This window comes from Platichthys flesus, chromosome 5 (assembly GCF_949316205.1).
Source record: "Platichthys flesus chromosome 5, fPlaFle2.1, whole genome shotgun sequence".
In the NCBI taxonomy this organism is placed as follows: domain Eukaryota; kingdom Metazoa; phylum Chordata; class Actinopteri; order Pleuronectiformes; family Pleuronectidae; genus Platichthys; species Platichthys flesus.
Genome location: NC_084949.1, coordinates 8532895 through 8552092, shown reverse-complemented (window position 1 = coordinate 8552092; position 19198 = coordinate 8532895). Strand labels below are relative to the sequence as shown.

General features: G+C 41.6%; 1 protein-coding gene across 1 annotated transcript; it reads right to left on the bottom strand.

Moving 5' to 3' along the window:
* Positions 1–918: 918 nt before the first annotated feature.
* On the bottom strand, positions 919–16819 carry pld5 (phospholipase D family member 5). The gene is made up of 10 exons (XM_062388451.1): positions 16667–16819; positions 10338–10474; positions 9200–9383; positions 8858–8966; positions 8284–8411; positions 6123–6320; positions 5180–5331; positions 4635–4800; positions 4261–4351; positions 919–3374 (listed from the first exon to the last, which is right to left on the bottom strand). The coding sequence occupies exons 1-10, from the start codon at positions 16817–16819 to the stop codon at positions 3115–3117; spliced, it is 1578 nt and encodes a 525-aa protein (XP_062244435.1). The 3' UTR covers positions 919–3114.
* Between the last annotated feature and the right edge of the window lie 2379 nt (positions 16820–19198).

The following is a 19198-nucleotide window of genomic DNA, read 5'->3' as shown; positions in this document are numbered from 1 at the left end:
TTTAATTTAATTTCATTTTGTTCTATTTTATTCTAGATAACTTGTTTGAAGTTACAACCACAGACATTCACTGAGCTAAGTTATAATTTCCTAAACATTATGGTGACTGTTGCCTTATGAGTTTACAAAGAGAGATTTTGTCCCAATTAAAAAGTTCTTTATGATAATATTTATAGTAAAAGATGTTCTTATATTCTCCACATATATCATCGATCCTCTGCATATAACAGCTGCAGCTTCACGCTCTTATTCAACCTGGAGCAACTTGGAGACTGCGATAGTGCAACAGCACCACCGTGTGTTAAATACTGGAACCACATCACCCAGTGATTATTGTTAAAAAAATGCTTTACAGTAGTTTTAATAAAATACATAAACGCATTAGTTACGACACATACATGTTATATTTACATGCATTTAAATCTAATGTGTTAGACATGCTTAAATGGCTACACTTATTTTTCTTCTTACACCATCAAGTAAAATTTCACAGGACTAGAAAATTATAAAATGATGAATTGATTATAAATTACAATAGCATTCATAAATGTAAACAGCCAAATATACAGTTGACTTTATAGTCCACTTGTATCAAATGAAAAAGTGAAATTCTTAGTATAACTTTGAGGTAATTTTATATTGCATTTACTTAATGTTTCTCCATTAACTCTCTGAAATTGAACTTAGCAACAATATTTCAAACAAAACATTTGAACAATTTATAATATGTGAGGGACTATAATCTGCTAAACTATACAAATATATATGGTATAAAGTCCCACACTTCGCTGTGGTGGATAGAAATAGGAGAAGATTGTGCTTAAACACACATTAAGCAACAAGTTAACTAATAAAACATATGATCTATTTATAATAAATGATAAACTGTCTATCAAACCATAGTTACAACAACGCAAAGGAGTTAAATTTGCTCAAACTGTTCTCAAAATGCTGTGTAAATGTGGGTTTAGACACGTTGACCTCACTAGATGTACCTGCCATTACACATTGTTATATATTTTATTTCTAATGACTTATAGCTTTTATTTAAAACCTATAAAAGCAGCAGATTATATGATTCCACATGCCTCCTAATGATTCAAATCTAAACTCACTCTGTACATTTCCACCTCCATCCAATTCATCCCACAAAGAGACACAGTGCGTGACGAACTTACAGTTTAGTGGTTTGAATGAAAGGGAAACATGAACAATGGTTGAGTTTTGCTCCCTTATTCAATGCTGAATTAATAATGTTGATCAGGAACTATGGAGAAGGGAAAACACAACCATGAAAGTCTTATTACCACGGAGCACCTGACTTTGTTAGATTGGAATCGGCATATGAATGCAGCGATTATAATAAAATAAACACAACAACAATTAGGCAAAAAGTTATTTTTTATAAAGACGAAAGACGAAGATGAAAACTTTCAATAAGATGATTGACAGCTGTGATGTTTGTAAAGCTATTGCGTAACCCTGTGTCTCATTCATGAAATTCCATCATTAAGTGCAGGCCATACTGGATGCAACGCAAATCCAACTGTATTAAAAAGTGAATACAATACAAATGGAAACAGTGCATCATCATTAGATACTGAATGGAAAGGGCGGCTCTGGCTCAGGGTTCAGAGAGGTCGTCCTCTTACCAGAAGGTCGGCAGTTCGATCTCAGTCTTCCCTAGACCGCGTGCCGAAGTGTCCATGGGCAAGATACTGAACCCCAAATTGCCCCTGTCCATAGAGAAAGTGCTTTACAGATGCACTGTAGGTGTGTGAAGGGATGAATGTACAACTGAACTGTAAATAGCTTTGAGTGTTCATCAAGACTAGAAAAGCACCATATAAATACAGAGCATTTACCATGAATGTGATTGTTTATGCATTTGATGGGACATTTCTGTGGATTCACACATATTATCTATCATTCATCCTATTGCTTGTCCTAGTATATAGTTTGAATTTGAATATTGCTTTCAATATTCATGCAACGGCACATGCTCATATAACAGTCGAAAATTCATTAAGGCAAAATACTACAGGTAAGAACGTTTTTCTCATGCACTGGCCCAAACTGCAGGACTCTGGTCATCACAGGTGTCAATATAAAGCTCTCTCTCATGCATGATATTATTGGATTCAAACATTCCTCTGTATCTTACACAATATCATAAAAAATGTTTTCTGATAAAAATGTATGGAATTTTTGCTCTTTTAACACATATCTTTCAGATTTCTTCAGTTTTTGTAATACACCAGAAATGTCAAGTTTAGCAGCAAACATTCTAGTTTCCTATTTCAAGATGAAATAGGAAAGATTTTTTTATAAGTGGTTTGTTTCATTCGATGAAGTTGCTTAAATGTAATTTTAGATGGCTGACACTATTTTCTGATTTAAAGCATATCAAAAAGATTGATATAAAATCCACTCAGTGAAATCCTTTGACTTCAACATGTCAATAAAAAGAATCAGGAACTTTGATGTTGACTTTTCTGCTCTGGAAATGTATGCAAATTAGGAAATATTTTAAAAATTACATGATGTGCAAATTGGATGTATAAAAATTAATGTTCAGAAAACTTGTAATACAAAAATTCAACGAAATAATCCTCAGGGAAAGATTCATGATGATTAGTGAATGTGTTTTATCCTCCTTTCCTGTTCTGTCTTGCCTTTCAGTCGTTTGTAGCGTGCAAATGTTTCAGAGTCAAAGTATTTCATTAGTGTTGTAAAACTTCTATGATTATATAATCTATTAAATACGTCACAAAATTCAAGGTCAAGTTTAAAGGTCCAGTGTGTGAAATATAGGTGAAAGGATCTGATGGCAGAAATTGAATATAAAATAATCCTAGTGTGTCTAATATCTAAATTATACAACTCTGTACGGAGGCCGCCATGTTTTTTACAGCAGCGTTCTCTCTAATGTTTGGAAGGGAAGGGTAGGGCAGGGGGCATTCAGCTGCAACATGCAACTTGACCACTAGATATCACTTAATTCTACATACTGAACCTTTAATAGTTTAGGTCTACATTCTTATATTGTGTACATGTTGTAAATGTTTTTATTTTTGGGCTTAAGACGCTTTAGGATTTGTAAACATTCTGTGCTTATAAAGATAAAGGGCTGTTCCATTCGTTCTCCTCCTTCGTCTCTTTAGTTTCTTCTTGTCGCAGGCTTCTGTATTTACTCTGTGGATCTTTGCTTCCTTGTAGGCTCTTCGCGTATCGTGACCTCCAGTCTCTTTCAAAAACAGCCTTGAACTGCTCCAGGATTGTTACTCCCCTGTCTTTAGGGTCATTTTTCATCTGCACCACCAGCCCAATTCCTGCATTAACGGCAAAGTCACTACCGACCCAGTTATGGTTCCCTGTGGAAAAAAAGCAAGACCTTGGATATTATATCTCACAGGTAGTATTTAAAAAAACAAAACAATGACTTTGAATTTCAATGCTGGGTTTTCTTTTCGACGTGCTTCTTCTTGATATAGCTTTGGACTATTCCAATACAAATGGCAAAAAAAGGTCCACGTTAAGTATATCTCTTTGTTATAGACACAGCAGAGCTGTTTTAAGCTATTTACAATCATAAACTGTATAGAAGGATGGAAGACACATCTCCACTTCCTCCCACTATCCAGAAATGAAGCCAAAATATCCGCAATTCAAACGTTGACATCTTGAGACGAATGCATTTAGAGCAAATACTGTGCAGCAATGATCAAGGGATGGAATCGCAGTGTCAAGTGCTGATGACACACGTGGACAACCAATCATGAGTCACTCTTGGATGTCAATCATGAAGTTTTAAAAAACTGATTAAAGCCAAAAATTGGCAGTAAAAATGAACACTTAACATCAGCGTGATAGGAAATGTTGGTGTCCACTTTGACTTTTTAGTTTAGTCAATATCCCATCTGCTACCACGGAGGAGAATGATTTCATAGCTTGTGCTGCAGGCAGCCACAATGGTTTGATCCTTTTGGGTTGAGTTATGTCAGCTATCTCTGTATAGCCTACAGTCTTTGCTTTGTGCTAAGCTAAGCTAACTGTGTGCTGCCAACAGTGTCCATATTTAATGGACAGATGTTAGCATGATATCAATCCACCTGTTCATTTAAGAAAATAATTGTTTCATGTTTTAAAAACTTACAGCAAGAATGATGAAACATTTTGAAAATGCAATTAAAATACCACAAATTAAATCATTTGATGTAGGAACTGAGCTAGTTTGGAAACAGTTAATCCATGACCTACCTATGTAAACAGCATTTTCAGTCACCATGTACTTGTTGTGGTTGAGTCCATATTGTAAGTCCTCCTTCTGCTCTCTGTGACTGAAGAACCTCTGCAAAAACACGAATGAGTGTGTGGACAGAATCCGTGTGTGAAAATACCAAAGCAACTCACTATTTGCATAAAACCACTAAACTGCAGTGGCCGAGAGAGTCAACAAACTGCAGATTAAGAAATCAAATGCAAATAAAAAGACACGTGCAATTGGGAAAACAACTCCTTCAACTTGACAACTCATGTGTCGTTAACTTGATGGAGTTGTTTTCTTAATCTGCATTGCGTTGAGCTCTCTCAGCCATCGTACAAAACCCAAGCTTGTGATGAACTTCACTCACCACCTCGAGGGAACAGTTGTGCAGGTGCATGCAGAGCGACTTGAGGGAGGTGACAAAGTTAAAGGTGAGGGGGTGAGTCTTCTTCCAGAAGCTTATCAGCAGACGAACTCTGACTCCTCTCAGTACCACGGCCTCTCTGATCACTTCATCGATAGGCGACCAATATCTTTACATATAACCATCGTTAGCAGACATAATTACAATATATGCAGTGCTACATACATGATGTGTATCTTTTCATTTTACTATCATGGGCTTTATAGAAATCAGAGATTTGTATTTAGACATATCTGAACCACTATTAACACCATGACATCCATCCATGATTCTTTCAGTTACTGCCAAATATTTTCTCAGTCAGGTTTTATACCTGTGCATCAGACGGGCTACACAGAAAAATGAAATATCATATAAAATGGAAATGGTTGGATGTTAGCTCTAATACTAGGTGTCTCTCAATATCTCAATGTTTCTCTGCAAAATGAAATTGATTGAACACTTTCTTTATTGATTTGTTTGATAAAAGAAAATGCAAGACTTTGTACCTTGTGACTGAGGTTCCTCTGAATCTCCTGTTCACCAGAGGAAGGTAGTCGGTCACAGATATGAAGATAAACTTCTCTGCGCTCTGGATGACTTGATGAATGGCATCTATGTCTCTGGTGCGATCTTTCGAGCAGAGGAGATCAGGGGAGGTCTGCGGATACATGGATAAATCACACAGTCAAAGTTTGCACCCAAAATAATGTCCATCCATCCATTCATCATCTATATCTCTAATATCTCTAATATCTCTAATATCTCTAATATCTCTTTGGAGGGTCGCAGGGAAGGCTGGAGCCAATCCCGACTGGGTTTCGAACTTGTAACCCACTTGCTGTGATCCAAAACTGGTAGAGTTAGACAGTGGACAGGAAAAAAATGATTTAGATGGATTTTATTTTGCTTAGTTTGCTTAATTCACTCTCCAGTGCAAACTTTCAGTGTTAAATTTTGACAGTGAGCAAGAAGAACATGACCCTGCAGTCATTTGTCATTACAAGAGGAATTGATGCACAGGAGCATGGTGGAGCTGCCAGCAGCCAGCGACAGCATGGCTCCATTAGTTCCTATAGGATGATAAATGCCTGAAATGCGACTGGCAGGCACCATGTCGCTTTGAGGGTTACAAGATTCATTACTGTCAAATTAGGCTGAGGTACTAACATATGCAGACCCAAGATGCTCCTCAGCGTGATATTAACATGATTAATCACCCACTGGGTGTTTCTGATATTAGTTGGTGAGGAAGATTTTTATAAAGATGCTCTTCCTCTGTAGTGCAAAGCCAGGAAATTGCCGCCTTACGAGGAGAATAACCCAGTCGTAAAAAGTTACTAATGAAATGTAACCTCCCTTGTCTTTGTGTTTATTTTTAGCATCTTGTATAGAGTTGACTTATGTGTCAGGGTGCAGTAAAAACTGTAACGAGTCAAAGTCGATCCTCACAGACACATAAGCAGTGGCATTGGTGTCGTTGAGTTGCAGCTCCAGGGCGCTGTGCCTCCCGTAGAGGGCTGTAACTCGCTTTGACCAGATGGAGGGGATGTAGTCCCTCTCGTGGAGCTGCCAGTAAAAGGAAAAGACCCGGTGGAGGTCCAGAGCCAGACAGCTGCAGTTAAACACCAACACACCCAGTTCTTTCCTCTGTGGGGGGGGGGGACAAGAAAGGAGTGCACACACAGGGAGAGGTGATGCAGCAGAAAAGTTATTCACGGAACAGAAACACATTACACATGATAGAGAGAATATAGAGTTTCATGGAAGTCCACAATTATGCTGATGGCAGTTTGAGAATGTAACATAGTGAGAGAATCTGATGATCTAATAGTAATTTTACCATTAGACAAGGATCAGTTTCTTTTTCTCTGAGGGGAATTGAGGCAACTATAGAGTTGTGATGCTGGCAGCATATTCAGAGTTGAGTAAAAAAACTTGGCTTTGTGTGTTGCTGAGCTTAAAGGCAAAGTGTAGCGGTAGGGACTACATATCTACTACTATGAGTTTTCCACTAGGGGGCACACACATGAGTCAAATTGTATTGAACTACCTAATTCGTATTTAAGTAAAATGTAGGCGACCTGGTGTGGTCTTGTGCTGCCCCCAACTGTTCCTGTGCGTACTGCACCTCGCAGATGGTTCGCATGTGCACAATGTATGCACCAAGTGGATGCTGGACAGGCAGCCATGATGTCTACACGTGCACATACTTAAAAGCAAGTATATCTCCGGCCTTGCACAGGATAAGTAGGTCTATGACTTGTCAACTACTTTTCAACCACAGCGCCCCCTGCTGCGTATCGGCTGTAATACTGCAACACCCTCAAACCGCTGATGAACGATTAGTACACAAGGATGCACAGTGTTGACTTGTGGTTCTGATAATTGAGTAGTGACAAGTAGGGACTACAATACCCATAATGCAATGTATGTGACTCCCAGGCTACCCACCGTAATGCATTGCTGTTCAACCAACCCCATGGTATCCCGTGGATGGATGCATTTACAAATCTTCATGGCAACACATCGAGTAGATGTTGAGACATTTCAGTCTGCATTTCTTCATTTTTGACTCCATTTACACCTGGCATTTAAATGAGTCTCGTATCTGGATGATGAAGATGAAGTATCATGGTGATGATGAGTATTTTAAACTACACTTTTAGGACGGCACTTGTGTGTGGAGTTTGTACGTTCTCCCCTTGTCTGTGTGTCATTTCCTCTGGGTACTCTGGCTTCCTCCCGCAGTCCAAAGACCTGCAGACTGAGATTTGGTAGAATGTAAATTGTCTGTAGGTCGTTATATGAGCGTAAATGGTTGCTTGTATCTTCATGTTGGCCCTTCTTTCCCAATGTCAGCAAGGATTGGTTCCGCCTAAACTGCCAAAAGGATAATCAGCATAGGTGATGGATGGATGGATTTACACCAGTAAATGTAACGTATGTAATGTATTATTTATGTCTCCAGTGTTCACATTGAGATCAGATTGCATCCAATCCTCAAAAACACATTATAGTGGCACGCATAAATTGGGCATTCGTCTCTCCTCTTTACCGCCTGCCTGTCATTCGTTCTACATGTGTATAAGTGTGTATGTGCGCGCACACGCACACACACACACACACAAACACACACACACACACACACATTGATATACATGTCTATTCCTTCCTTCCCTGTGGCTCTTTAGTTAATTATACTCAACAGTAGTTCTACCTCCAGCTTGCACTCCAGCATGAAAAGTGCCAGGTAATCATTTCAAGTAACAGTATGCTGCTGTTCTCTGGTCCGTCCTCCACTTGAGTTACACACTCAATGCAAAGTGAAATGTCACTTGTCTCTCTGACACGTATCAGACAGCTCAGTCTTAAATCATCGCTGATGCTTGATAAGAGCTGCTGGATTTACTAAATATAAAACAGTGCTAATCTAGACTGGTGTGTTTTAATCCTTGTGCGGTGCAGAGGTTATCATTTAATTAGTTGTGTCTTTGTCCAAATATACTGTAGCCATTTTGCGGTTGAAGGTTTCTTGCAGATTTGACTGCAGATGCTCATCCTCGGTCTGATTCCACTCTGCACGCTCATGTTTGTTGATGCCTACTCTTACCTTGGAGAGTGACCTCCAGTCCATGTCAGCGCTCCCGATGTAAACGTGCTTCCGATCCACGATCACAAACGAGGAGTGGAGTCCTCCTTGGGTGAGAGCAGTCATATTTACGAAATGAACCTCTGCATCTAGATAGCGTGAGAAACAGAGAGAGCGGAGGGAGCATGGAAAGTTAGAGAGGGAGAAAATGGTGGAAATGTGCCAATCGGCCTTCGACTGTCAGTCGAAATAAATGGGAAAGAGGGCGAGCAGCCTGCGAGGCGAATCCTTTGACAGAACACCAGCCAGGTACATCCGCACATTCATAATGTTTTGACCTTGATTGTGTACTTTGGCAGACAGTAGGGTTTTTATGATGTGTGCTGTGGAGCTGCTGGACGAGGCTGCATGCTGTTTCCTTGCAGTTTGCAATGTGTAATATTATTGTGCTGCTAAAGTTAATGTTCGTGCAAAAGAAATCAGATGGATACCTCAAGTGAGGAGATATAAATCCTCCCTCTGGTTTGCTACAGTCACATAACAAACTCCTTTAATATATGTATAAAAGGTATTTAAAAAAATGACAGCCACTCACTGTGCGCTGCCAAGGTCTTCAGATCAGCAGAGTTCGTGAGACCGCTGGCAATCTTCAGTTTGACCCCACGAGATTTCAGGCTGAGCAGTTGCTGGAACAAAAGCTGACCCTGAGGAGGAGAGGGATGTTGTGTGAGACTGTCGTCGGGCTGGTGAGCAGTGTTTCCAGACGTCTTATAAAAAGGGCATCTTCTGCCTCAGCAAGACCAGCCTCATTAACGAAGACTGCACAGAGATTTACTTGAAAATAATTGCTTTCCCTCTAATAGGGACACCTGGGAACTGCAGCCTGTCCATGCTCCGCAGGAATGTCGGGGGACACAATCTGACCAGGACTTTGTACCTGTTTGGCAGTGGTCGCCATTGTTTCCAGATCCACGGAGTTCAGGTTCCAGATAGGTGACACCAGCTCAACTGAGTGCTTTGCCTGCTCCAGCAGGGTGTGGAAGCCAACAGAGAGAGGGAAGTGGGGTCCGCCGTCCATGGGGAGAGAGAGGTCGTCTGGAATGTTCTCCACGAGCACAATGCTGGAAGTAACACATGTTTGTGCATGGATTTACGACTACATATGTGAAACATGTTCTGTGGCAGATAAGAGGTGTGCAAAATCGAATAAACCGCCCCAGGTGATCAGAGTTGAGTCAGCATCTAGAGTGTGGAGTTACAAAGAAGTGAGCTTAGCAAATATCTGTAACACCCCCCCCCCCCCCCCCCCCCCCCCCTTATCTCTGCTTGAAATGAAGGACTTGAGGCTATATTAGCCGCTGCTAGCATGACAAGTTGCATTTTGTGTGTAGGTGGCAGGTTTGGACAAGGAAGAGGAGTGTGAAATAAATAAGGAGAGATCTTGGGTTTGCCTTTATTGATGTTGATCATTAAAAAATATATCTGCATCCCTTATCTACACCACTTATCATTTAAGGGATTGCAGGTGGAGCCACCAGCTGACAATGGGGAAGAGGTGGGGCACAGCCTGGACAGGTTGCCTTTGAAAAATCATCTATTATTACTCAGATAAATTGAGCGAATGTAGAAAAAATTATACCATACAGCAAAGGTGAATCTATTTTTTTCTAAATCAGGGGCCATACAGTACAGTACACAGTGTCCAATTTCTCAATTCCTGATTTTAAAAGTCATTCATCATTGAAAGTATTTTGAAAATTGTTCCCTCAAAAAAGCTTAGAAAATAAAACTTTCTTTACAAATTGTTGTGGTTATTCTGGTCTAGAACTGAAAAAAACAAAAACAGACTTCTGATTGGACGGGGCACTTCTCCAGCCAATCAGATTCCAGCTTGGGCCCTTTGGCCCTGCCCTGGGTCTGCCTCAATAAATCTGACCTGACGACAATAAAGTTATTCAAGAATAAATGCAGATATGTTATATTAATGAACCTGGATTTTTTTTGGTTTGTTGCACGACTTAATGGCAACGCCTAATTTTCCTCTCGGCTTGTTATGCTGTCATTGAGCCTCTTACCGACAGTCTCTGCTGCAGTTCTCCTCTGTGATCCCATCCTCAGCGTCTCCCCAGAGGTCCGCTGACGAGCAGACCAGGGCCACCAGCACAGAAAAGCAGCAGAGGAGGGCGAAGACGGCAATGCACTTCTGCTGGGTCTAGGAGATGGGCGCACATACAGAGACACACACAAAAAGACACACACACATTAGTCCCCTGTTTTGTAGACCTCAACCCTCCTCCTGCAGGTTAGTCAGTTAGTCCTGGGGCGTGCACAACAGGAAATTATCTGTCCATAGCTGCTAATGTCCTCAGTCAATATGATTGATTAGAGGTTTCGGATTCATGATCGATGCAACAACAGCAGTATGTCTTCTTTACATTGGAAACATTTGACTTGACATCCAGGCCGCAGAGGGATCGAGTTCGCCAGAGCGAAAATCCCCCCACATTCACAAACCCCACTTTTGAGCCACGAGCTGAGGATGAGCGAAGTGGAACGCTCTCCAGCTGAAGGCAGACTGATACACACCAAAGCCCAACTACAAGGAATAATGGAAAGCTCTGGTTTATGCTTGTTCTGTCCAGCAGCAGCTTTGTTGTCGAAGCGAATCCCAGCTGAAAGGGATTTTATGACCTCTGTGCAAGGAGGGACACCCCCGGCGGTGCATATATATATGACAAGCAATATTAGAAAGGTTATATCTGTGTGCATGTATGCGTGTTGTTGTCATAAAGGTTGAGTGACAGCCGGCGTGGTCAGAGGTGACGAAGCAGCAGCCGCCCTGCTCCAGCCTGAGGAGTCTGGATTCTCACTGTTTTAAAAAGTGCAGTTATAGGCACTATTGTTTTGCTTACGACTGCAGATTTCCACCATCTCATTCCCTGCCCTGTTTGGCTTAGTCGCTCTCGTGAGCCGTCAACATCACATTACTTATTCTCTTTTGTTTTCTCCAATCAATCATATAAATGGCCTCCCTCCGATACATACAGTAGAGTGAGCAGTACAGTTCGGTTCAGAACAGATGAATTCCAGTAAAAACCTTAATGAAATGTGCATTGAGCTTTGGACTCAACAGAAAATTGGGGGTTGGAGGACGATCGTCCCCCTGCTCGTCTTGACACTGTCCGTCTCAGGCAATGAGGCTGAGAGACATGGTGCCAGCTGGATGCACCTGACACCCCTCTGTGGTCCACTGGGACCGGGCAGCTCTTCATAACGTTTAGCAGAGTCGAGAAGCTTGACTTGTGTTCGTGGCCTGGTGGAAATAAAGCCTCAACCAGACTGACAGAGTGAGACGGAACAGCTAAACCACAGCACTAGAGCGACTGGTTTCCACCTCTTCATGAGCTCAATAACACATTTAGGGACACAGGGAAACAACCAGACACAGTTACAGCAATGAAACTGTAGCAGAAGCAATTATTTGGTTGGATGATGGACAGACAATTAATTTGATAAACTGCGTAAGAGCTAAACTTTCTTGATTTATGTTGGTGCATATTTTGTCCTGGCCTTTGGTCTTGAACTGATAATTAAACAAAAGAAGATTTATGGAGGTGTCTCATTGGACTCAGGGAAACTGGCACAGACCTTTTTTCCACTATTTTACAGATTGAACGATTATTTGAAAATTACTTTTTCGACAGCAACTGTTTCGATAATCACTGTAATTGTCAATGTCATTTGTCGAGCAGAGATGACACAACACTGGCTGGTTTGACTGTCTCAAATGTGTAATCTTTTTTTCACGATAGCTCTGTTTTGTATCAATGGAAATTGAGTATTTCATTCTGTTATTTGGACAAAACAAGCAGTTTGCCATCTGAAGACATCCCCTTGCACTCCGGTGAGAATGTCAAATGTGTCTGCTTCCTAAACATGAGCATTTTCTTCTTTTATACCATATGTTTCTGGCTTTGTATCTGGTATTTAATATGATGAAAGTGAAAGTGAAGTGAAAATAAGCATTTTAAATATCTCATCAAAATCTGGGAACATTAGATTTTTCCATTGACATTTTATCCCGAAAACAATGAAAGGGTAATAAGTATAAAATACAATTTGTTTAAAGTTTTTTTTTTTTTTTTATTATATAACACGTTTTCTGTTGCGTTTTTTACACTCGGTGGACAATTATTGATCGTAAAAATATTTTTTGGTTAAACATATACACATCAGTGTTTCACTGTCTCACTGATTTTAAGGCTTCATGCAATGTGATCAGTTGAGCTTATAGAAACCATGGAGAAAAGCATCAAGACTCCACAAACAGTCAAAGTGAGAATATCATCATCCTGAATAGAAGCAGAGAGAAGCAGGTGCAGTTGTACCTTCACGGGCTCCTGTGGGGTCGGTCCAGCCATGAGAGCAGCACTCCTTCAAACTTCTCTGACACATGGGAAACAGCAGCTCATCTTTCTAACCTGTCTGTCTCTCGGTGTCGAGCCTGTCTGAAGTCTTCACTCTCTGCCGCTGTCCTCTTCCTGCTGCCTCCTCCCTGTCCTATCAGGTGTGTGTGTGCACCTCAGCTCCTGGTCCATCCCGAGTCCCGACGTGGTCCTCGCCTGCCTGTGTGTGCAGCTGTGTGTGTGTGTGCAGGCTCTGAGTGGAGGCAGTAGGAGAGATGGAGAGAAGACCAACCCCTCTCGTTCAAATGGCCAATACAGAGCTGGTGCTCGGAGCCCCTGCAACTCACCCCCTCCTCCTTGCTTCCTCCCTCCTCTTCCTCTTCCTCCTTTATCTTCCTCTTTTATCTGCTTTGTGAACAAAACTCATTTGGCAGAAAGCAGTTGGTCTTGGCTTGGAGTGGAGGGCTGCTGAGGCATGCCACTGGTGATCCACTGTGTGTGACAGCTGCAGCAAAACTCTGAAACTGTTTTAAACTCATTAGGGTTGGACATGTCTGCTCTCTATAGGCACACATACACACACACACACACAATTCTGCCCAGCGAAGACAAAAGAATTTAAAATAGTCCAATAGCTGTAAGTCAGCACTACTGTCAGCTTTAATTCCCACTGTTTAAATCGTTATAATAAATGGTCTTTTCAGTAATGAACCAGATTCCTGAGCTGTCATTCATGTTTCACTTCTATCATACACAGCTTCCAATCTAAAGCTCTGGCTCCTCTGATTGCCCAGAACTACATTAAAGTGCCTCGGTGGGGGGAAATTAAAATATGCAAATACTTTCATCCTTACAATACTTCCACTCTTTTATTCATCCCAACCCTTTTCTATGAATACAGTGTTGCCTAATAGCAGAAAACAACATATGCTGCTGACTACAGGCAAGCTGCTGCTCTGTCTCTGAGTCAAGCGTTGTTTAGCATAACCGGCTAATGGGGGATGGAGAGAGTTAACTCAGAGCGTCTGACAGTTGTTTAAGAAAGACTTTAAGAAAGTTAAAGACATACATTTTACACACTAGTCATATCAATATGCGTGTTTAAAATTTACTATTTAGGATGTATTGCCAAAATTTGTTCAGGAAATGAACTGATAAAAAAGAAATACCTGGCTAAGATGAAGCCTACATTGTGTTTTGTGCTTACCTATGACTACTATACTATTGTGCTTGCCAAACAACAGCATATACATAAGCATTGTCATTGGGAAAATGTTAGCACGCTAAATATTAAGAGAAATCAGCATGTTTACACTGACAATGTTTGCACTCCATTTGTGTGCATTAGGAGGAGTTGGAAAATACATTGTACATTTTTATATATAGTCATTTTGTACTTAAAATACAGTCTTGCAGAGCTACTAGCATGGCTGTAAACTTAATCCTCTTATGTTCAGTATTTTAGATCCCAAACTGAGTGTCTCAGGGTATCTCATGTGAATCCTCATAAAAATACGCTGGTTGTACCATGAAAAGGCCGATCATTGGATATGGTAATACCAAAAGCGTATGCAGATTACAGCTGAGGTGATTCAAATGTTTTAAACCTGCGGTGCACTTGTGTGAGATCCCACAGAGATACTCGTCTCAGTGAAACAAAGTCCGAGCAGTGAAACCTGCTGTGACTTGTCCGGTGCAGGTGCACGTCACCGTCTCTGTACACAAATACACACACACACACACAGACACACACACAGGGGGAGAAACAGGTCCAGCTGACCATCACAGGCATGACACCTTCAGCTGAGGCAGAAACACAGGTCACATTTTAGCTGAGCAACAACATGACGGCACATGCAAGGAAAACGTTGACACAAACAATTTGATGACTGCACAGTCACAGCAACGATGCAACGATGAATATTAATGCATGAGGTGCTAACAAGTCCATTTTTCTTTTCCCTCAGGCTAAGCTGCTCTTTGATATGTACATTTTTCACACCGTGCTGTCGGCAGGCGTTCAGATGTCCCTGCCTCTGACTCTCTGTGCGGAACATCATTATCTCAAAATGTACAGAACAATTCTCAAACACAGGGGACCAATTATACACGGTCTTCATCATTAAGTGGTAAGACACAATTATACTGTACACACAAACGACACAAATCACAGTGGAACAAAAGGTTATCATGAGGTAAAGGCTAGATGTTCAGTTTGTGCGTGGGGCCTATTTTGATTTTATGAAATGCTGTTTAAACCATCCAGGCATCTCTAAATCCACTTCATCCCACTTCTATCCTGCTTATCCTGTTTTTGAACCCATAAACCCATAAATCTTTAGATTTATTATTATTAAATTTAGAATAGCGTGAATGATGCCGTCCACTCCTCCCATCCAGACACATCTCTATGAAGGACGCCTCGATGTAGGTGTTTCACCTTCACACCAGAGGCTCAGCAGCATGCTTTCCATTCACAAACACAACATGCTTATTTTTTTTGTGTGTGCTGCATAACATCCTGGTCAGGGTGATATGTGCTGAGTGAAGGCTGACTGGGCGTTACCAGACAGCTGGGCCACGTGCCAAAAGCAGTGGGGACAGGGGGGGGGGGGGGGGGGCAGATAGATATCCAGTTGTAGAAGGCTCCATCAGTGAGCAGAGCACGGAAGCTGTCAGTTCAGCCTCTAACAGGTCAGATGGTTAAAAGAGGAGAGATACACTGTTTAACAGATTTCCTAGACAATAAGTGATGTATCTTGATGAAAAAATCAGGCACGTTTCGAAGACGGAAATCTCAAAATTTGGTGCAGCATGATTAAATGTAAGGGGACGTGGTGGAGGTGTGTGCTCTACTAAGTGCCATTCTAGGTTTTCTTTTTTTCTGTGGGGGGGGGGGGGCTAGGGGAGGTATCTATTGGCACACCCAAAGGCAACTGGGGGAATGAAGTTCCTACACAGGACAGGCCTCACCTAGACAAAAATGTAAATATGAACAAGTCATCTCCACACAGAGATATCCCAGCCCAACCTGGAACCTTCAAGTGTGTGGCAGCAGCTCCAACCACTGCATCACCGGGCAGATATGTGTGTGTGTGTGTGTGTGTGTGTGTGTGTGTGTGTGTGTGTGATTCCAGGGTTCAGAATTTACCAGCGCTCAAGAAGATACTGTATATTCACTGTGTTGACAAAAAACAACAATACAAACAACAATCTCACACAGACATGGCTCTCATTCCAAAAAAAAAAAAAACATCTTAAAAATCAAAACTGAGGAGAGATCAATATTCTGTTGATCAACTAATCCACTAAATGGTTGATTTCAAACTTTGCCCTGCCTAAGCATTTGTGAGTAGATACGAGTTCAGGCGAAAAACACTAATCAATAGACAACAACAAACAATATCATATTCATAAATACAAGATGTTCTACTTTGTTAATCTTTAGGCTACTGAAGAAAACGCTTAAGTAAAAATGAAGGTTTACCAGTTCTAAATTCATTTAAAAATAATTTCTGCTTGTAAAGAGTGTAGTATCCTTGGTCTGTTTGTATTTTTTGTGTTAGCGTGTTTGTGTGTCTGTGCTGTGGGTGTGGGTGTCTGTGCTATGGGCTTGGCAGCTGTGAAGAAAGTGGTAATCAATTCTCATTGAAGATACAGATGTCAGTCGCACACTTATCCAGCAGCAGCTCTCGAGTGCTGAGGCTGATGCACAGCAGACATGCAGAATGAATGGGCTTCCAGAGGATGAAGCTAATGCCTCTCCTGGGCTCACAGCCTGCAACACACTGCACTGGGTAAACTGGCTGGTCGACTGGACATAGTTTAATATACTTAATAGATACACTTGAAAATACTTTGCATATTTAATGCAGATCGTTCAAGTGAGTGGATGACCTCCCTCCCAGTTACACTTCACCTTGTCACTTTCCAGAAGGCAGCTATACAGTTATATAAGTCAGTGCTGATGTGAGAGAGACAGCTGCCGGTGGACTCACCTGTTCCAGTTTGTCTCTGCGTCGGAGGAAGATGGATGCTGAGTAGTACTGCTGCTGGACAGCAGTGCTGCCTTTCATCTTGGAAGCGCTGGGGGAGAGTGCCGGGGGAGCCTCGTCTTGCCCCCTCGACCTTGGGTCAACTGACAGTTCCATTGATGACCTGCGTGCCCCTGTCTGCCGGGCCACAGACTGACGCACACACAAACACACTTACACACACATACACACACTCATACACACTTAAAGATTGTCACTCACGTCTCCCCTCTTTGCATCTCTCTCCATCAGTCCGCAGCTGTTGGTCTCTGTGCTGTCTGAGCGACAAAGTGCACTCTGACTGTTTATGGCCAGCGTTTGAGGACACTCCAACACACTTGTTGGGGAGGGTGTGTGTGTGTGTGTGTGTGCGTGCGAGCGTGTGTGTGTGTGTGTTTGTGTGTAGTACAGTCTCAGGCGGGATGGGAGGGGCAGGCGGGGGGTTTCTGTAGGCGTCTGGATTAAGTGGATATTAAATATGAGCAGACCGCACAAGACGGAGGAAGAATATGGTAATCAGATTGAGAAAAGTGTAAGGAGAGTTTCAGACATGAAGGCACAAACACACACATACAAACACACACACACACACACACACACACACACACACTCTCACACACACACACACACACACAAACACACACACTCTAAAATCTAATTTCTTCCATCTGCAACTCACACCCAGAATACTGATTTGCAGAGGCTGGATGTCCTGAGCTACAGTAACTTCACCTTAAGAAACCTTTGGAAAGTTCGAGAAAGCAGCCATATGTCACACACGCACACACACACATACACGCATGCACACACAAAAACAGGGTGACTTGAGATTGTTATGGCCTCCTCCTTTTTTTATTTGGGATACATAATACAGGTGCTGTGTAATAAAAACAGGGAGTTTACAGTGATCTAAATAAAAACACAGATCCACTCTGGCCACTGTGTCAGCAATATATCAGCGAATGTAAGTTCTTGTCTTAGATTCACCGATTCAGTCAATACAGCTTTCTAACCCCCCCCCCCCACACACACACAGATTACATCGCATATCTTATTCACTCTGAGACCGCACAGGCCCTGTATAAAAAAAATGGCATCTCAAATTACACACAACAGCACGTAAGGTGCATGCTGTGCATCACCTGGCAAATATTCTACAGTCATGAATTTTTATTAGGTCTACATATGTGAGTTCAGAGATCTTTTTTATTTCGAGGACATTCAGACTCCCGGAATCCCAGAGGTAAGAAAGCGGCAGTGATAGGAACATTTTATTCATATGCAATAAATTCAAGCAGTGTGAGTGAGGTAACAAGGCCAACAGGGAACCTGGACCTAATGGAAATAAGCGGGAGCAATTCAAATAAAGTGTTCCCACTAAGGTGAACACCGGCATCAGGGTCTCTGCGCTATATGTTGCTCGCATGGGAGGAAAACCCCTGACACAGCTTCCAGGATTAAGGAAGTGGAGCAGAATATCTGGAGACCTGCAATTAGTAGTGCGGCGGCTCAAAAAGTGAGGGCGGGGCCAGACAGGGAAGGGGAGCAGGTAGAGATTCCGAGGGGATGAAGATGAAGAAGTGGAGGCATCAATGGAGTGATGAGCATACCAGAGTTTGACGAATCAGGTTTGTCAAAACTCACTTACTAATTTTATGTTAACATATAATCAAATGTGGAATAACTGTAGATACTACCACACTGTTGAATAACAAAGCAATTACATGATTCGTCCAAAACCTGCAGTGGTGCAGGAAGGACTCATAAAGTAAAAGTACAAATAAATAGTGTATCATTATTTTATACATAAGTAAAGGTAAAAAAAACATGTTAACTTGTCTATTTGAGTTAAAGTTAGACCTCCATTTCAAATATACTTAGTATTAAATTTAAATGTACTTGCTGGGTGTAACCTATTCCCTAATCTCATCATTATGAGTCTCACCTTCTTCCAAATCTATTTCAGGAGGAGGCGGGTCTAATGTTACCTGCCCACTGATTGGATCTGTGGATTGGTTCCCCCATGTTATTGATTACTTTTGAAAATATAAAACAAAAATATGTAGTGGATTTGCAAGCACAGCTGTTTGCAGATTTTTGTAATGGGTTGAAAGTGAAATATATACTTAGGCGAAGTACAAATACTTGAAAAATGAACAAGAACAAAGTAAATGTACTTTATTATATCCACTAATGGCAACAAATGATTTCTTGCAGTCTGTTCCTGGGGAAACAGGGGGACTGGAAACACAACTTTCATCTATTCAACCTGAACAGGTAACATAGTTTCCAATTCCAAAGAGCAGTAACATTTCCATTAATATAGGTTCACGTATCTGTTCTTTATCATGCAGGGCATGTGGTGGCAGGGGGTGTGGCTGGCTTCTCCTGCAGCAGACAGGCCACGCCTGCTTCCACTCAGCTCATCAACCTGACTATAAAAGCCTGGTCTGCTCTCCTCCGCTCTGCCAGATGATTCAGTCTGGTTCTGTACTG